The 19,413-nt window shown below is 36.1% G+C and overlaps 1 protein-coding gene and 1 pseudogene across 1 annotated transcript in view; both read right to left on the bottom strand.

Moving 5' to 3' along the window:
• LOC124162234 (head-specific guanylate cyclase) overlaps positions 1-19,413 on the bottom strand; it is a 342,294-nt gene that overhangs the window by 35,913 nt on the left and 286,968 nt on the right. Inside the window, exons 5-7 of the mRNA XM_046538695.1 lie at positions 13,354-13,588; positions 5,982-6,161; positions 3,490-3,628 (exon numbers count right to left, since the gene is read on the bottom strand). Coding sequence (XP_046394651.1) covers positions 3,490-3,628; positions 5,982-6,161; positions 13,354-13,588 — 554 coding nt within the window. The remainder of the gene's footprint in view (positions 1-3,489; positions 3,629-5,981; positions 6,162-13,353; positions 13,589-19,413) is intronic.
• LOC124163109 lies at positions 3,847-3,957 on the bottom strand (annotated as a pseudogene).

The raw sequence follows: 19,413 nt of genomic DNA, 5'->3' as shown, positions 1-19,413 counted from the left end.
TTTTATTGATTTTTTGACCTCCCAGGGTCATAATGGGGTCAAAGGTCATAGAGTTAAACCTACTAATCACGTCACAGCAAATGATGAATTGCAGTCGTGAATGACAACTAAAAGGCATTGTACATGAATATACAAATATACATGAATAAAATGTATTACTTACGACGTTAAGATGGCTAAATTCCGACCAAATAACAAGAGAAATCAGTAAATACCCTACAATGCCATTGACATTTTCAACATAGTTTCCTATAGTAATTGCTTGGTATCCTTGGAGGTCTACTTCAGAATTCGGCCAATAGTCGGCGTCTCGCTTGACTGGATTCTGGAATAGCCGAAACACGAATCTTCCGGAAACCAATCCCTCCAGATGGTCCTTTGTTATACGTCCAAACCAATCCCTCCACCTACGTTCATCTCCGAGCTGAATGAATGAAATGCGTGAGAATCGCAGGGAGAATATTTCACCCCGAGCACCAAAAAGGAATCGGAAAGGGATGTGAAAAATCCAATCAAGCCAAGTGAAAAATGAGGGAAATTGCTGTTCATTAATTACTGCTGTTCACGCGTGATACGGAAAGGATGGACGAAGGCTACGCATTCTTCGACTGGGGAATTTTTAGGATTTAAGAATCGTACCTCCGCAGGAACAAACACCGAAGTTATACGTAGCTTTCGGATTCCAATTCAATTAACCAAAAAAAATAAGAGCCTATAATTCGATTAACGAAACGCCCAAAAAAATCAAGCAATGGAATTTCGAGAAAGATTGGAAGCATCCTCATCCATTTCTAAAGGGTCATTTTTCCCCTTGAAATTCAGTTCTCTGGTGCGAATTAGGAAGAAGTGTACAATGGAAGCAATCAAGTAGAATTGAAATATAAAATTGAATTTGGCGATCGTTTTTGGTCGTATTTATACACCCGCTGGCCTCAGTGGCGGCGGTGTAAAGTCTACGATGCCAAACAAGAAGACGCGGATTCGAGTCCCGCCTGGGAAGGTTGCCCCTATCCAGAGAATAATTATTCGTATGCGTGTACTTGATGAAATGCTTAATAAACCCCGATGTAAAATGCCAAAATGTACTTTTTTCAGTGATCTAGAAATGAATAAAATAAATATTCATGTCAACGAAAATAATAATAATATATAAAAATCCATGTTGACAATATCTACAACCTGGCAGTGAGACATTGTCAAAATTGATTATTTCACGTAACTGCAAAAATACGATTGAATGTAGATAAAAAATAAAACGAATCGGAATGATATTTTTTCTTATATACATCTTTTCAGTCGGCGTTCTATTCATCAATTCTATCAATTAGAAGGTAAGAAACATGACAGAACTATAGTAATGATAAAAACATGAAATACAAACGATAGCATTAGAAATTACAAGAGGCTCTGATGTTCAAATCAGGAGAAAAAATTATAAACCAATGAGAAGATTCAACTCCTCATTTATTTGAATAAATGTTCATTACTGCGAATTGACTAAATTGAAAGCGATCGAAATCAAATTTTTTGGATCATCTCTTGTAGCGTGTGTACTGATACGCTTGCATATTCATGAGACGTCAAATATCATGAAATGGAAATGAAAAGGGTGAACATGGACTTTGACGAAGGTGGAGAAATAACTGCAATGGTATGAAGGAAATCAAATCAATGAAATAGGAATACAAAAACCATCAGCATCTTTGAACAGTCACAGTTGTTTAAAAATAGAATATTGGACCATGTAAGTTTAACACCATTCCTAATTCTGCCAAGCCGAGCCAAAGTCTTCCAATTTCATCTATTTGCTCTGAAATTCGCCGGTGTAATATTTATTGTACGAAAGAAATCAACAAATGCCTTTAATTTTGCTCGAAACAGCCTTAAAATTTTGAAACTTTTTACGTTGTAAAAAATGATAAAGAATTCATTGAGATCGATTGTAATATCTCTTTATTCACCGTCGAAAATTATTTTCACTCGAGATATTCAGTCTCTATTTTCAAAAAGTAAACGGTCAAATTACTCATTCTCGATTTCCTTAGAATTATTCTGAAATTATTGATTTCATTATTAGGTTCTTTTCTAGGTTCGAAATGATCAATTTTCATATCATTAAAAGCACTGCATATTCCATTATCATCCTTTTTATTGGGCACTCGAAGAGTGACTTCTGCCATTTTGTTATTCTGATTTTGAATTCAAATGAAAAGTACAATGCACTACTTCTATATATAGAAAGGGTATTTCAGAAGGAATATGCAATACTTCAGTAGAAGGTTGTGGAAAAAAATCACTTTTTTCTCCATAAGCAACTCCTTAGTTACTGAGCTATGGTAACGCAAAAAGTTTGTTGGATATACTTTGCAGTTATCAAGAAAACGCTGAATAACGTAATATGCAGTAATGAAAGGGAACTGAGACTTGTGCTGATTGTGCTTGAGATATGTTTGTTACATATAATCCATAAAGTGAGTATTAGCTCATTTTTACAATGGATCGGAATAATAGTAGACATTTCCACTTTCAGAGGCGTATTACTTATGAAGAAAGTTCCAGAGATAAATTAACCTCTTTATAAAAGTTTTGGAAAAATTATTTTAAAATTGCAGTAAACTTAATTTTTCTGTTATTAATAGCACGTATGAAATGAAAACTTAAGTGGTGCCATGAACATTAAAAAATTACGATGATAGATTTACTCTCAGGGACAACATAAATATTTTCATAAAAATATGTAGGAAAATTTATTTCATTCGTTGCAGTAAACATCAATTCTCTGCTATTATTTGCACGGGTGATATGGAAACTAAAATTATGTGATGGTCGTTGCGCAGCATTCTTCGGATAAGGGAGAGACGTGTAATTTTCCCCAGTTACCGAGGTGATTAGCAACAACAATGGAAGCTTGACAGAGAGCTGTCGTGGTAACTGCAAAGTGCATGGTTGCGTGCAATAGCTCAGTAACTAAGGAGCGGCGATCCCATGTTTATAAGACTAAAAATCCTTAAAATTGCCTCTCCTACTGCCTCCTGAAGTATTGCAGATTCCTTCTGAAACACCCTGTATATCAAAATTAACTAATTCTTGATTTACTTTGTGGTATTCCATTATAAGTTTTCCTGGGTATCAGACAATTACTTATACCACTTATTTTTTATCAGAGCGCGACCCGGGTTTCAATGAATTATCATCATCTTTAAATTAGCAACTGAAGATGATGATAATTCATTGAAACCTGTGATAAAAAATAAGTGGTATAAGTAATTGTCTGATATCCAGGAAAATTTACCCTGTATTTCGTCAGTAATTACAGACTACTTTACGAATTAAAGGTCGAGGAGAAATTGAGAAGAAAATTAAATTGTAATATAGTAAAAAAATCAATAAGACTAGTAAGATTGACTGATATAATGCATATATTCACTTCTTCCACTTGAACAGAATATTTTACTAGTAGGTTAGAGCTTTATTGGGATGTTCACTCACCTAACCATAGCCTCCGAGCAATATCCGGCGGGAATATGAGGTGCAATAGACTGACGTTCTTTTGCCGTTCCTTGTCCACGGCCAAGTTTGCCTCTTCAATGCTTCGCTTCAATTTGTCCATTCGCCTTCGGAGACCATCCTATGAAAACGGAACAGTTTTTTAAAATAAAGATTGTAAAGAAACTTACCTTCCACTTCTTATTTCGTGTTACACTGGGGTACAGAAATACACTTAATTAAGAAATAACATGCACCAAAATCATTTTTTACAAATTATATTCTAAATGTCGCAAAGGAGACTAATTGGCCCCAATTTACAATCTGATATCATACAAATATATTGCGTAATTTCTCTTTCTGTTCCAATGGGCACAATCAAAATTGTCTATACATACAACTGAACTCCCGCCGCGGAAATCTTTGGTAAAAGGCGAAAGGCTTATACGAACTGACTTCAGTTCTGCCGTATTTCTTCTTCCGCGACTTTTCTCTCTCGTAGGCGCCTCCTTTTTCTTTGCGTCCTTTTCTTCTTTCTCCCGATCTTTTTATAGCACGTCTATCTCTTAGTTCTCTCCATCCACGACTATCTTAGTTTTTCTTTCCGCGTCCCTCACTATCATTATTGCCTCCTCACTACGATTGTTAATTTTAATTTATTTTTTTAAACAAACAACATGGCGGTTTGTTTACAAGATCCAAATTATTCAACCACAACTTTTCCGCACATTTTTCATTTTTAATACGCATAAAGTAATTAAAGCTGTGACTGCAACTTTTAAATTTACCATTCATGTTATTTTGGCAAACATATTTACATAGATCGAATATTTTTTTTGGCAACAAATAATAATGTTTGTAATCTATTCATATTTTTTTCTGAATTTTACATAAATATAGGCTCGTATGATCCATGGTCACGTCACCTGATGACTATTCAATTCTATTTAACAGCTGGCTGTTTTAATGCTCTGATAATCTTTCATGTGATAAGCAAAACATAAGGTGAAAAGTAGGTACATTTTTACTCTAGACTTTCAAAGAAGAGGAGAAATTAATAGAATTCCATCACATAAAATATAGCTTTGATAGATAAAATGTACGAAAAAAGTCTCAAGAAAGCCATGGACTATCATAGCATGTTATAGGATTTATTACAACTAGAAAAACGATGTTACTGGAGAAGAATGTTGAAGGTAACTTGGAAAAAGAAGAAAAACGTTTTACTGTAGAGTAGTGGAACATAGGGTACCGTGGGATAGATACTATGAGCCATCAAAGATATCATTATGTCAATTACTTCATACGCCACAGAAAGCATAATGGAGGGGTAAAGTCAAAAGAAAACCAGACACCAAGACACAATTAGGAGCATTGAAAAGATAAAAATTAACGGAGTAAAAAAACCTCAGGAGGGGAAGGAAACTGGCATGGGCTAGGTATAAACGGAGAAAACTAATCTAAAGATTGTAAAACATCTTCATGCTACCCAAGAATCCACCTCTATAGGAGAACCAAAGGGAAGTAAGAACTCCGGCCATTTATGAAAAATTAAAAGAATAAAATAAAATGCGTATTGAGTTCCGGCAAGCATTTATTAAATTCCTTCATTATTCCGGGGAGAAATCGCATTCTTATATCTATCCTTTCGACTAATTGGGCCATTAAATAACATTACTCGGACGGTACAAAACGCGTAAAATGGATCATTAATAAAGGTGATTAAAAATAATAATACAAAATAAAAATAAATATTTATGAAAAAAAACGTTTTTATCGCGAACTATAGGAATGCTAAACATTTTCAGCTTGGAATAGTTCAAATGTACACAAGCGATGAAAAATTTGACTTGTCAAAAATGACATTGTAAATTTCATACTTTATGTGCATCCTTATATTGTTATCGCTCCTTCTTCTTCTTTTGCTATTAACTTTTTCTTCAATCAATTTCTCAATGAAATTTGATATAAACAAATGTGTTGTTATGACTTTCTATCATTCCCGTTCGTTTAAATGATCGCAGCGCTGCCATCGGATTTTGGACATTTTTGAATGAATCTCCATAATTAATTTTAAATTCTGAATAAAAATCGAGATGCAATAAAAATTATTATAAACGTGTTAAAATAATAACTTGTCATCCGGTTCTCAGTTATATCGAAATTTTCAGCTTCATAATTAATAAAAAATGGGTAAAAATTGAGTTGCAAGATTTGGCGCGGACAAGATGACAAACAACAAAAAGAGTTTATAAATACGTTATAAAAAGGGGCCTTCCAGACCTACAGCTGGAAGAAAACTGGAGGTAGACCAGAGAAACCTTTGTATCACCAAGTAAAGAGGAATAATCAGAAAAGAAGAACCAGAAGTAAAGAAAAGGAATTAACATGGTAGAGAAAGAAACGTAGACTGCAGTAAAACAATATTAGAATCATTGCACCAGCACAAGCGTAAAAATCCTCGAATGCTGATAGTAATGCATAGTAATACTCACTTGTGCCCTGGACTGCTCTCCAACCAGGATGACGTCACGTGTGGCGTCGTGGATGGGGATGTCGGAAAGAAAGAGGCCCCTTCCGGTAAGGCCCTCTAGTCCGTCGAGGAACGGTGAGCCCACAAACAGGATGGTGTCTGACTCAGGGCAATGGACCATTTGTCCCTTTATCTCCAAGCCCTGAGAACATAAGGAGAGAAAAGTTAATGAAATTACTGATACAACGATGATTATAGGATGGTATTTGGAGGGGGATAAAGAGAGAAAAGGTCATTTGCTCCATGAGGGAAGGGTATGGAAGGACGGATGGAGAGAAACACGACGTCGTCATTAGTCTGACCTTAACGAAAGGCTCTAAGGATACCAAGGCTTATTGTCCCATCCGACGGACAGGTGTTGTACTTAGCCTAGAAAGAATCGGGTTGTCTCCGAAAAATCTAGCCATGAAATAGCCTAGCAAGGATCGGGTTGTCTCCGAAAAATCTCCACCGCCGCCGCGATTTCAACCCGGGAAGCAAACACTCTTTCCTCCAAGCTAACTGAGCCCCGAATGATGATTAGCCTGATGATTTACTCCGAAAAAGAAAGTATTTAAGAATTTTTAAGCCTCATAGTGAATCCGTCGTCCATAAACTGTGGCCCTCTAACTCTTATAGATCTGTTTTAATTAACAGAAATGAAATATTTAGAAATTTATAATTTTATATATTGTACGATGCGTTAAAATAACCAAGTAGTCACTGATAATATTGATTTATTCAATGAATGAGACAGTATTTTGTAATCCATCACTATTATCATAACATTTATTTAATTATCAGCATTACAAAGTTCTGATTCTTCCCTAAAATTGTATCACTGCCATCCTTGACATATATACCATGTATTACGGTGGATTAGACTAATATAATCATCGGAAATCCTGCAATACATCTCATTCCTCCTGCCTCGCGCACATAATCTAGCAATGTTTTGTAATAGAAATAGATCTCACGCTGACAGTGTTGAGGATCAAACAAATTCTAACATGTTGATGAAAGACAGGGGAATTATATTTTATGTCAGACACTATTGTCGTCCGATTTTTGGCGAAGTGATTTCAGGTAAAGGTAATTTTTCGTAGAAATTTTGTTTCGCAGAACACAAAGCCAATGAATCATCTTAATGAATCTACATATTAATTTCATTTATCGTAAATCTAGAGACATTAACAAAATGATTGTTACAGCCTCGTACGCATCACCCTAGGAAGGTCTATTCTTGAATATTGCTATATAGTTTGGCTTCCTTTCTATCATAAATTACTTAGGCCTTGAAAGGTTTCAAAATTAATTTCTAAGATTTATGAGGTTTAAAGCTGAAATTGTGACCGAAAGTGGTGAACACCAAAATATTTTGTAACTACTCAATATTCGTACTCTAGCATGATGAAGGAAACATAGGAACAACATTCTTTCAAACGTTGTAAAATTATCACATTAAATGTTCTTATCTATTCTTTTTAAAGGGTTTCATAAGTTCACTCCAAATCTCAAAACCTTTTTCATATTCCACACGCAGTAACGAATTACATGAGTTATGAAAATTTTATTAGAATAATCAGGGATTTCGTTACATTTGGTATAACGACAGATTTCTTACTTTTATTAAAAAATGCAATCACAAATTGAATTGTTTAGCAAAATATCTTATGTTAATATTTTGTAATATAATAATGCCTCTCGCAATGAATTGAAAAAAGGGCATCAGTCCGTATGATAAATATTATTATTATATAAGAATATATTTTATGGTAAATCAACGCTATTAAATATTTCAAGTCTTGGTGAGCCAGCAGGAGCAATCATGACTTTAAAACCGGCACAAATGACGACCAGTCGCTTCATCCCTTTAATAAAATGGCAAAAAAGAGAGCTCTGTGGGACACGGCATTACTATTCTGTTTAATCATGCGCTGCGTGGTACAATACGGGATGCTGTTTTCAAGTTCCCGCAAAGACACAGAAAGCTCATATCGTCATGGACCTGCTTACTTTTCACCGCTATTGAGTTCACAAAATCGATACCTACTGGATTATGTATGCGAACCATGAAAGCGATTGTGTACTACCATGGACGAGATGCAAACGAGGCCTTCTGTCAAAACTGCGTTGGACAGTCACTGAATTCAGCATAAAAAAGTTGATTGCATCGTAAAAATTTAGTACGGAAGGAAACTAAAAAACACAAAAATAGGACGTTTCCGCGGATGACCTTCATAAATTTCGTCAGCGCTCACGTTTCCCTCTTCCTGATTTTTTTCCGCTCTGCAAACAATTGATTTATTTACTTGTATCTCGGTAAACACCTTGATTTACGATGAACACAAAAAGGACTACAAATATTTCACGAAACAATGATTTCCAAAAGGTATTTTTACTTCAGTGAACACAAAGTTGTTATAGTTTACGACGAGCAATGCATTCATATACCTTATTCTCATGGCTACAATGACTCACGAGTGAAAAAAAACAGATGCGATTAATTGCCTACATAAGTCGAGAAATAACGCTATAAAATATGCAGCACCAGAGATTCCACAGTTATTTATTAGAATGAGCCTAGGTGCACCTAGTTAAAAATGCATTCCGGTATGAGTAAGATGAGTTTGATATAATAATAATGAAAACAAGATCTATATTCTCTCGCATTCATTAAAACAGTGGAGTACATAAAAAAGAGCGATAAGCTTCTATAAAAATAAAGGTAAAAATACCCTATTCTTAACACAAAAGCGAATAGTTATGTGATGACTCAACTAGATAATTAATTGCCTTCATCTCTTCGATTTTTTTCGATCCTTTTATCAAGACCGAGCAAAACTCTCGTTCACACGCCGAAGTTATGCTTCGAAATGTATGCCAATAGTAGCTAGACATGGGAAGAGCGATACCACGCCACTATTATCAATGCAGAAGTTCCATATGAGTGCCAATAACCAACGTGTTTGAAGAGGGAAAAAAATGAAACGAATAATCTTCTTATATATAAAAATGAATCGCAAAATGTGTTGGTAAGCGCATAACTCAACAACGCCTGGACCAATTTGGCCAATTCTTTTTTTAAAATGTTCGTTGAAGTCCAAGGATGGTTCTTACGGCGAGAAAAAAATCGAATAATTGCCGGGAAAACCCTAAAAACAGCCCTTTTCTTTTTCACATACAAACGTTTTCTAATCTAAAATAAAAGAAAGTCGAAAATCGTGTTAGTTAGAACACTTATAACTCGAGAACGGCTGCACCGATGTCAATGAGATTTGGTTCTTTGGATTCGTCTCAGGCGGGGTTAACATATAGGCCATTAAAAAAAGGATAATTTCACAAAAAAAAATTCATCTCTTTCATATGGACATGCTTTTAGGAGTTATAGTAACACAACAATTGATAAGTCTGTCAAAACTACAAATAAAATAATTTGCTTTGTTTTTACCACTTTAATAACTGAATTTCGTAACAAAATAACATTTTAATTACTACATATATTCAAAATATTAATTAAATTGAAATTAAATTTGAAAAAATTAATTCGAGCTAATTGTAAGCCCAGCCGTGGCCCAGCTCGAGTTGACACTTCACTACCGTGTTTGTAAACAAATCTCCAAGCAATTGTTGACAAACGGTAATGTCCGTGTTCCTGTCGACGAATCGAGTAGTTTAAACTCATTTCCTTGGAATTATTGCAAATTATTTTCAGCGGAAGGTGAGCTCATCAACAAAGAGTTCCAGAATATGATTGATCACCAAAAGAATCAAAGATGGTTTATTTAGCGAGCAAGAACGAAGATGTGGATGACTAAAACGAGGTAAATTCAAATAGTTCGTACTCTGCATGGGTTCGAATCTTTTAAATGTGTTACAAACGAAGACGAAATCACCAAGTATCTATCTGAATATTTTAAGTCCTTGGACGTACCTGGCTTACCAAGGCACGATTTACAGAAAAATGTAGTTTCTGTGCTCATGATCTTTCGAAGCCTAAACCAACCATAACTATCCAACGGAACGTGATTGATCATTAAAAAAATTGGTGATGAGTGTGATTCACGCAACTTTACTCAAAGGAAATTCAAAGGTGAGGAAGTCCTCATTCCGAAGATTCCATGATCTCAATTCATATGCCCTTATGAGCTTAAACGTATTCAATTTCCAATTCGTGTTGCATTCGTGATAACGATTAAAAATCGCATGGTCAGTCTTTCAGTTTTTGTGTTGTTTGTGCTCATGTGCTAATGAAAACCCATGATTTTCTCATGGTCAATTTAGCGTGCTATGTTCACGAGTCGATAAACCATCCTCTGTATTTCTTCCTTCGCCTCAAGTGCGTAGCTAGGATAGGGGGTTTGGGGCGCAGCTAATACTACGGGTCTGTAGGGTATAGAAAACTCGCTAAGGTAAGCGGGAAGTGTGGGGGCACTTCCCCCAGACATTTTTTAAGATAAATGGTTCAAAATAGTGGGTTTTGCGGCTGTGTGAATAGTTAAATATGTTTTGTTTGTTGGTCATCCGTCCCCCTAATATTAATAACAAAATCTTTCATAAAAAAACTCTCTTAAGCTCTTGGGAGGGGGGGGGGGGTTTATCCCCCAAAACCTCCCCTCGCTACGTCACTGCTTTGCTTCCCTATATTTATTTAGCTTTATCCGCTTCATCTTGCGCCTGATAACAAAGCCAAAAGTGTTGTTTATCTGAAGGTGCTTGACGCAAGACATTAAATCCGAATGTGTAGGGCTCACCGTGGTGCGTTTACGCATGCAGTACGTTTACGCATTGCATTTTTTTCCAAACAGAGATACTAAAACTGGCGCGCCTTAAGTCATTTAATGCGAATTCTGCTTCATAGGGGCTTTTCTTTCACAATTTTGAGCATCAGTTAAGCGTCGGTCTGGGGTTGTGTCAACCTGCCCCCTGAATGGGCCAAGTGTATGCAACAGACTTGGACCTAAAAACATTTTTTACAGCTAATAAAGCTAATAGCCAACAACTGAATGCGTATAATTTTTATTTCATGAACTGCTTCATTAAACCACAATGCCCAAAATTTCTTAAGCTAAAACGTAAGAAAATTTATTGAAAAAGATCCGCGTAAACGTGCTTCGATCCACCCTGTGTAGATTCAAAAAAGAAAATATCTTTCTGACAAGCAATTTTGGTACTCATTTACGTAGTTTTATTGAATTTGTATCCTTATTTTATTATAATAAATTAAACTTGATTAAAAACGATACATCCGCTCTTGATTTATAACTGGTGTTAGTAAACTGTAAGTTCATTGATTGTTAGGCGGTACGAAGTTCGCCGGGTCAGCTAGTGCGAAATAAAAATATTTTCAAATCCTCTTATTTGCAGGAAATTAAATTTTGGATTGCGATTGATTTCTCATAAATAATTGATCGATAAAAAAGAAACAGTAACTGCATTATTTTCCTGAGTAATTAAATCAACGCTTGCCGATGCGATTTTCGATTCCTACTAAGCTCAAGGCTGAAGTGATTCATTGATGCTATTTCTAAATTTTATTGTGGTACATACTTGTTAAATTTTTTTCCTCCTATCCTTGGTAAGTTTTTTTTCGTATTCAGTGCTGGCAATTCGTTGCCAGATACGATCGCTTTAAATAGCGTATGTTATTAAAATCCGTGATTCTGACACGTTCCAATATTCACATTGACGTGTTCTTATAAATTTTTACGGTTCTTCAAAAAATAAATTTTTCAAATAAATGTATTATTCATTACATCCGAACACGTAATATGATTGGCTTTTAATCGCGTTGTGCAGGTTGGTTGATATTCTCTACATTAGTCTAGACAGGGGTCTTAAAAATACCTTGATACGGTAAAATAGTATTTATTGACGTCAAATTAGACCAATTTATTATTTTCGGCCAAAATTTATTCTCTACTGGAAGTTAAACAAGACTTTTCCTCAAATTGATATTAGAATTTCATTTAGGTCAGCTTTCTCTAGAGCCTGATTGAAAGAACGATAGAGGTTGATGCCAGAAAATAAAACTTGTTCAAATTTGGTTGATGCATTCGTACATGTTCCGTTCTGGTCCACCAAAATTGTTCATGCTTTAAGACGATAACACATACGAATTAATATATCGCGTAAACAGGCCTTTAGGAACTACACTACGGCGTCATAACTTCATTATTTAAGGTTTAGATTTATAACTTCATTATTTAAAAGTTTATCGAGTTCATAATTTTATATACTCGTACCTATAGTATTTTTTACATTGTTGCTACGCAAAGGGTTTTTTTTCGCAAAAAAATAAACAACCATTCTGGTTTTGACGACAATACAGTGGGCATCGCTGGCAGATTTGTATTTCAAGTTGAGTTTTGGTGTTCTTATTTCCGGGTTATATGTTTTAATTAAGTCCTTATAACCCTTTAATCGCGAATATTAAAAAAGAGGGATCCTCAAGTAGGCCTCTAAAGGTGTTGTCACCCACGGCGCATTTAAATGAGTTTACAAAAGTCGCCACTCGTGTCGCTGATGGGCAAATTGATCCAGAGTCCTCTGAATTCTCGATACTACACTACATGGTTGACCTATGAGGGACTAGTGTAAGGAACTGCCATCCAGAGGACTCTGAATTGATCCAGTTTTCACGGGAAAATAAGGTATAGTAAGGTATGTTAACAGAAATTTATACACTTAATGATACGATCTCTCTAATTAATTACTTTTCAATGCTATTCCTCGCAATGGCAAACATTATTCTGCGCTTTATTTGATAAAATTCGATCGCATTGAACTCATCACCGAGCCGCGGACCATTTTGAAATCCGATTTAAATGCGACAGAAGTGGCAACAGAAATCGGCCTTCTTTGGGATGGAATTGGGTCACATGCATAGTTCCCTTGCCTTTAACACCTTCCGCTTCAATTAATTTCTGATATCGTGCTCCTCTTCTTTATTTATTTATTCTGTGGTTCTTTTAAAGTGTAATTTTCGGTAATGAAGTCTTATTTTTTAGTTTGTAATCAACGTAGAATAGTGAAATAGAGGTGATTATTATTTCAAAATGTAAAGTATCTAGTCAAATACATCAGAGCTATCGCTACTCGTATAAAATAATTTTATTACTTTCAATACATCATGTTTCAAGGAATATGACTTTTTTTATGAAAATTGTGGATGTTTTAATTATGTTAAATTTTTAAAATATTCATACTGTTCCCCCAAGTATTGATAAAATTTAAAAAAATCTGATGACGAGCTACACTCGTAATTGCGCGATTTGGCATCGAAAGTTCATGACAAGGTAGACTTGTCATTTTAGGATAAGGGGTTAAGACTACTCCTTTAGGTTTCCACTCACCACGGCACGATCACCGTCCCCGCCTGAGGCCCTCTTCACGGCCAGGACGAATGCCGTGTTGGCCCGCATCAGGATGTCCTCGAAGCGCAGTCCGATGCCCCGTGGCCGCACCACGGAGAAGTAGGTGTTGATGGAGCGGTCGGTGCGAAGGAGCGTCCCGAAAACGCGCAGGAGTCCCGTGCCCACCTGGATCATATCCATGCGCCGGTCCAAGATCAGGTGCCATGGAAACGCCCTGTAAAAAATGAACTTTATTTAAGGTCTCAACAACGAACATTACAATTATGCCTCGTTCAGATTACGATTGTTCCAGCAATCGTTGGAACTATCGTGCATTCGCACAACGATGGTTAAAACCTGTGCTGTCCTCTAGAGCTGACATATAAAGTGAACGAGAAATTGACGGTTAGGAAAGCTGTTGAGGTATGCAGAGTCAAGATATTATTGTACTCAACGTGTATTTACCGAATAATTTTTTCTTGCGCCCATAGTCTTCCTTCCTAGGACAAATCCATGAAAAAAATAGAGCGAAGAGAGCTTTACCAACTTTTCGTCTTTCTCTTGTCGCCTCCTTTTCCGATCTCTCAGCGCCTAACCATCGTAAAGTGGCAACATTCGGAACTACATGAACTATTGTCAGGACATGCATTCACACGGCTAGTTCGCCTAACTATCGTTAGGACGATTGCTCGGACAATTTTTATGTGAACGAGGCATTAAAGATGTAAAAATCGATTTAGATTAAAATAAATAATCGGTTTTTAATGGTCAAAGATCGAGGAAATCGAGTTTGAATCCATACTTGATTTATCAACTTCGATACTTACCATTTCATTTGATCTCAGCAGCGTTACTACCGGCCTATGATCAAATCATCCCTCCTATCAGAAAGACTCTCCGAGGCCGGTAAAATTAGAAAGGAATGCCCACAATCATCAAGACAGCACCTCATTCGGTTGATCTTTCCTAAAACTTTCAGTGAAGCCGAATGGCTTCTAAGCGAAAAACACTAAATTTTCATTTGCTTGCATTTTTAATTTTTACCACTAATAATTCAAGCATTTTTTCTCTGAATATTTTTTGCTAAAACTCAAATGTGAATTTTTAGCAGGGATGGCAAGTGAACCGAAACGAAAGTCAAAATCAGCAAAATTTCAATAGTTTCGCTCCCGGGAGCGAAATGTTGGAACGGAACGAAATGGATTTAAACCCGGGGAGATAAACTCAGGGTCGAAACGAAATCGGAGTCAAAACCAAGGATCGCAAGTGAAACGAAACGAAAATGTTTCGTTTCGATCCGGAGGGAAATGAAAATACGAGACTTGGGTTTAGTTTCGTTCCCGCACGAAATTAAAATCACTGAAAAGTTTAGTTTCGACCCGGGACGGAACTTAATGCCCGGGAATGAAACTAAATTAATCGAACCTCCGCTGCTCATAGTTAAGTTTCGATACCAAAAGCTGAGAAGAGATTACGTTTCGCACTGATATGAGAGAATAGTTTCGACCCACTGCGTTAGGCATACATGCGGAGAGGTTAAAACTTTGAGCTGAATAATCGAATGGCCAGTTTGCGTTCACAGTTTCCCTGCTAGTGGTCAAAATATGAGGGCCCCATGCATCTAATGGCGGTAGATTGAACCTCTACTTCAGTCAACCATATTTCGTACTCATTGTGTGGGTCGAAACTAAACCGTTCGAAGGTGAAGCACGTGGTCCCTTCGGTGCGAAACATAATATGCGTTCCTTTTCGTTCCAGATTTTTAATTTAGTTTCGAACCGAATTAGTTTCAACTCCGATTTCGTTTCAACCATGAGTTTGGTTCCCCGGGTTTAATTCTTTTTCGTATCGTTTTTATAATTCGATCCCACGAACGAAACGATTGAAATTTTAATGGTTTTGACTTTGACTTTCGTTTAGTTTCTGTAGCATCCATGGTGAAAACTACTTCAGGTCGAAACTAAACTAAAACTCTGGGACGAAAAGAAACGCTGATAATGCTTCGCACCAGATAGACCACATGCTTCACCTTCAAACAGTTTAAATTCGGCTCACAAACCGAGTGCGAAGTATGGTTAATTGAAGTAGAGGTTCAGCCTACTGCAATTCGGATGCATGGGGTACTTATATTTTGACCACTCACGGGGGAACGTTGTACGCAAATTGGCCATTCGATTTTTAAGCTTAATGTTTTCACCTTTCTACACGCATGTCAAACGTAATGAGTCGAAAATATTCCCTCTCGTCCCCCGATACTCAACTTCTGGCATCAAAACGTAACTATGAGCAGTGGATTTTCGATTAATTTAGTTTCGTTCCCGCGAGAGTAAAGTTTCGTCCCACGTCGAAACTAAAGTCCCTGGTGATTTTAATTTCGTGCGGGAACGAAAGTAAACCCAGGCCATGTATTTTCGTTTCTCTTCGAGCCGAAATGAAATATATTCGTTTCGTTTCACTTGCCATCCCTGATTTTGAGTGCTCTATGTTCAAATTTAACGATCACTCTGATATTTTGACCGCCTCTCTAACCCTCCCTTCAATCTAATACCTAGGTGGCTAATTTAACTAAATTAAGTCCAGAAATTTTGTAGTTTGTTTAAATATTGAATATTAAACAGTCTAAATTAATCATCGTAGTAAAGTGAGTCTTTAAAACCTATACCGATAAACACCGATGTACCAAATGAAGTTTCATGTTGCTTGTACGTAGTGCATACCGCAAAAATATTAACGTATCAGCACGAGAGAATTCAGTTAATAGAGTAAAGATTACTAATAAAAACATTCGGAGATTAAAAATAAGTGTGAGTGGAAGTGTGAATGGAAAATAAGTGTGTAACGGAAGATTTTTAAGAAAACCACTACAACATCTTAAACGAGTCCATTAAGTTCGCAATACAAGATTCCAGACGCCCTCCTAATAAATCATTGACTTACCAAGTTATTTAGGGTTTCCGATGACACTTTTGTACAATCATATTACACCGCCAAAAACGTTAATCACTCATAACTTTGGAATAGGTCCAACTGAGAGTTCCATCTCTCACCTACTCGTAAAAAATTCCGGGAACCCTAAAAAGGCTTACAGGAAACGGCCCCATGCCTCATATTATTCAGCGTGAGTAATGATTCTCTTTTCATCCTACGAAATTTTGTTAACATACAAGAAATAAGGAAGTGAAATCCGATTATGTTAATCAAATTAGATGAGGGTTTTCATTTCAGAAAGTCAGAATATTTTTTTCAATACGCGACCAAAATATCTTTCTAAACCTAGGTCTATATTTATATAAGTTTATATCAACGCACATAGTTGAGTTCGATCTAAAATATAATAGCAGTAAAAATTTGATTATTACGAGTTTATACTGCAGGAAATTCAGGCATTCAACATTTATACAAAGAAGTATCTGAATAATGTGATCTGGCTGGATGTATGATGAATGAGTATCGATAAAATGCTGGATAAAAATCAAAAGCAACCCTTTAAGGAAATTAAATAAATAAGAAATAATCTCCAAAAAGCAAGCTAAGAATTGTTAAGTCACTTATTATGCCTAATGTTTACATTAGGTCACTCTCATGCAGAGATAATCACTGAAAAAAATGCTATTCCACCTGCTGAGTTTATTGCGCAGCAGTTAGTGCAAAGAAAATATCTAATTAGGGTCTAAAATGTGTCACCTCTGCTTTTTGTTCATTCTGGGGCTAAGGATTCTCTATCACGTCTCTATTTGTAATGATTTATTTCCTCTAGGTCATTTAACATGAAAGTCACATTCAAACTGTCGTCACCAACAGGTTTTCTGCCCACTTTCTGGCCAGCCCCAAACACCTAAGTTGTCTCCACCCCTTCCTGTCACTGACTTTATCCATGGTTTCCTTGTGCCTTTTTTTAAACCTCATTTCGTCTGTCATCTTCAGCCTTTTTCCTCCTCTTCTCCGTGCTGCTCCACTCTCCCATCGTCTGCTGTGTATTAAAAATCCCCCTCTCTCTTAAAATATGCCCGATCCAATTCCCCTTTCTCTTTTGTAGTGCCCTCAAAAATATTTAAATGATAATTCATGGCAAATGTTATTTAGCTGCTGAAATGAGGATATGTTGAAAAAGTGGTGGAAAATTCCCGAGCAATTATAACTCTAAAACAACTTCATTTCATAATTAGTCTAAAGTAGGTATTTATAGCTAGCTCCAAGGGTAAAAATAACCTTCGCCGACGTTTTACATATCACTGGTTGACAATAACCTTTGCGAAGAGAAAATAATATATTGAGCAAATTTACGAAGACAATTAGTAAAAAAAATATTATTTTGAGATACGGGAGGTAAGAACTGTAATTAAGTCAAACATTCTTTATGGCAGTTTAAAAATAAAACAAATGCATGTTTTGATAAACGTAGAAGTGGCAATGAGTAGGTTACCAGAAATTAAATACACCCTAATTTAGGACGATTATGCACCTTAATTTATGGGTCCTAAAATTTTCAACGCTAAGTAAGTACAGTGGAAGACAGTAGGAAAATGTGAATAAGAAATAAAAGCCAAGGGTAAATATGCAAGGGTATGGGTGTCATTTTGAACGTGTATTTTCAAAATAGTCCAAATGTTTACTTGGCCAAAACTCATACATTTTCCCTGGAGTAGCAACCAAACAAATTTGGCCATCACTCAGTAAACGCTTCGCAGTGAAAGGTTGTTTACGCAATGTTTGAGCAGGCGGGGGAGTGGATAGGAGAAAAATATTTTGCAGGCTTAAAAGAGAGAGCGCTTCGATTTCCAAAGTGATTCTCAAAAAGGAAGAACGATGAGTGAACATTTTACGATCAATCCACTCCAAAGCAAAGTATTCCGTCAAAGAAGGGCTAGGCCAAAGATGAAAATATGAATAGGAATACGACGGAGAAATGAAAGAGGTATTTTTAGTTATATAGCCACTATACATTCAATTAACTGATACACTTAAAGCAATGCGGTAATAAATATATTTGCATAGTAGGTATTGACCTAATTCTCTGAATAAGGAAGCTCGTGTAATGTCTCAATGAAATCACTGAAGCATTATTATAGTTTATAACAGTTGGTCGTTTGTCAAAACTATAATTAATAGAATAGTTTAAACATATTTATAAGGTATTTTATGTTACATTAGCTTAATTAAAATAAAGTAAAATTATTGTAAAAGATTATAGGTTTATTAGGCCTTTTCAAAATCACGAAAATGTTTGTACTTAGTAATGACCCCCCTGTGGTTTCAAGGTGAAACCACCCAGGTATTATGTTTGTTTATGATGGTATCGGTAATTTTCCATAAGTATTATGTCTTGGATAGCGTGGTATTTGTATTTAACATTAACATTCAGTTTGCCAACCCTCTCACCTGATCCTACCTCTCCTCCTCCCCTTCCCTACCATGAAAGTATTTTAAGAGATGCGGAAGTGCAAATTAAGCACCATATCATAGGCGAAGTTGGGGGGGGGGGGGGGGGGGGGGAACGGCAGCACGTGCTCGTCCAAGAAATATTTTATACTGTTATCGATCACGTTCATTTTGTGTATTACAGAGCCTCAATAATTTAATTTTATATTAATAACTTTCATGTTAAAATAAAGAGAATTTCTCGTGCCGTAATTGTTCTATCGTGTTTTTAATCTCAAGTCTGGGAAGATCGTTTGCCTGTCGGATCCTTGTGCCCCCCCCCTCAAAAAATATCCTGGATTCACCTCTGCACCATATGATTGCTATTAAGAAATTTTATTAAGAATTTTGTATAATTATTTGTAAATTAATAATCATGGGTAAAAAATTTAATTAGAAAAATTAAATAACTACTTTTAGAATAAACTTTTCAAATTTTGCCGCCCCCTGAAATCTGCCTCCCGGGGCACGTGCCTTCACGGGAGTGCGGAAAGCGGTTTCCCTTTCGGACGTTTCCCTTGTGCAAGAAAGGCTTTGAAATATTTTTCAACTGTTCTTACTTTAAAATGTAAGAAAACACATGGTTTAAATTACTTCCAGATGCGGAAAACAAAGTAAAATTTAGAAACGAAGCTTGAAAAC

Source organism: Ischnura elegans, chromosome 7 (genome assembly GCF_921293095.1).
Source record: "Ischnura elegans chromosome 7, ioIscEleg1.1, whole genome shotgun sequence".
NCBI lineage: Eukaryota > Metazoa > Arthropoda > Insecta > Odonata > Coenagrionidae > Ischnura > Ischnura elegans.
Note: the sequence above shows the minus strand (reverse complement) of the source record. Positions and strands in the feature narration are given on the sequence as shown.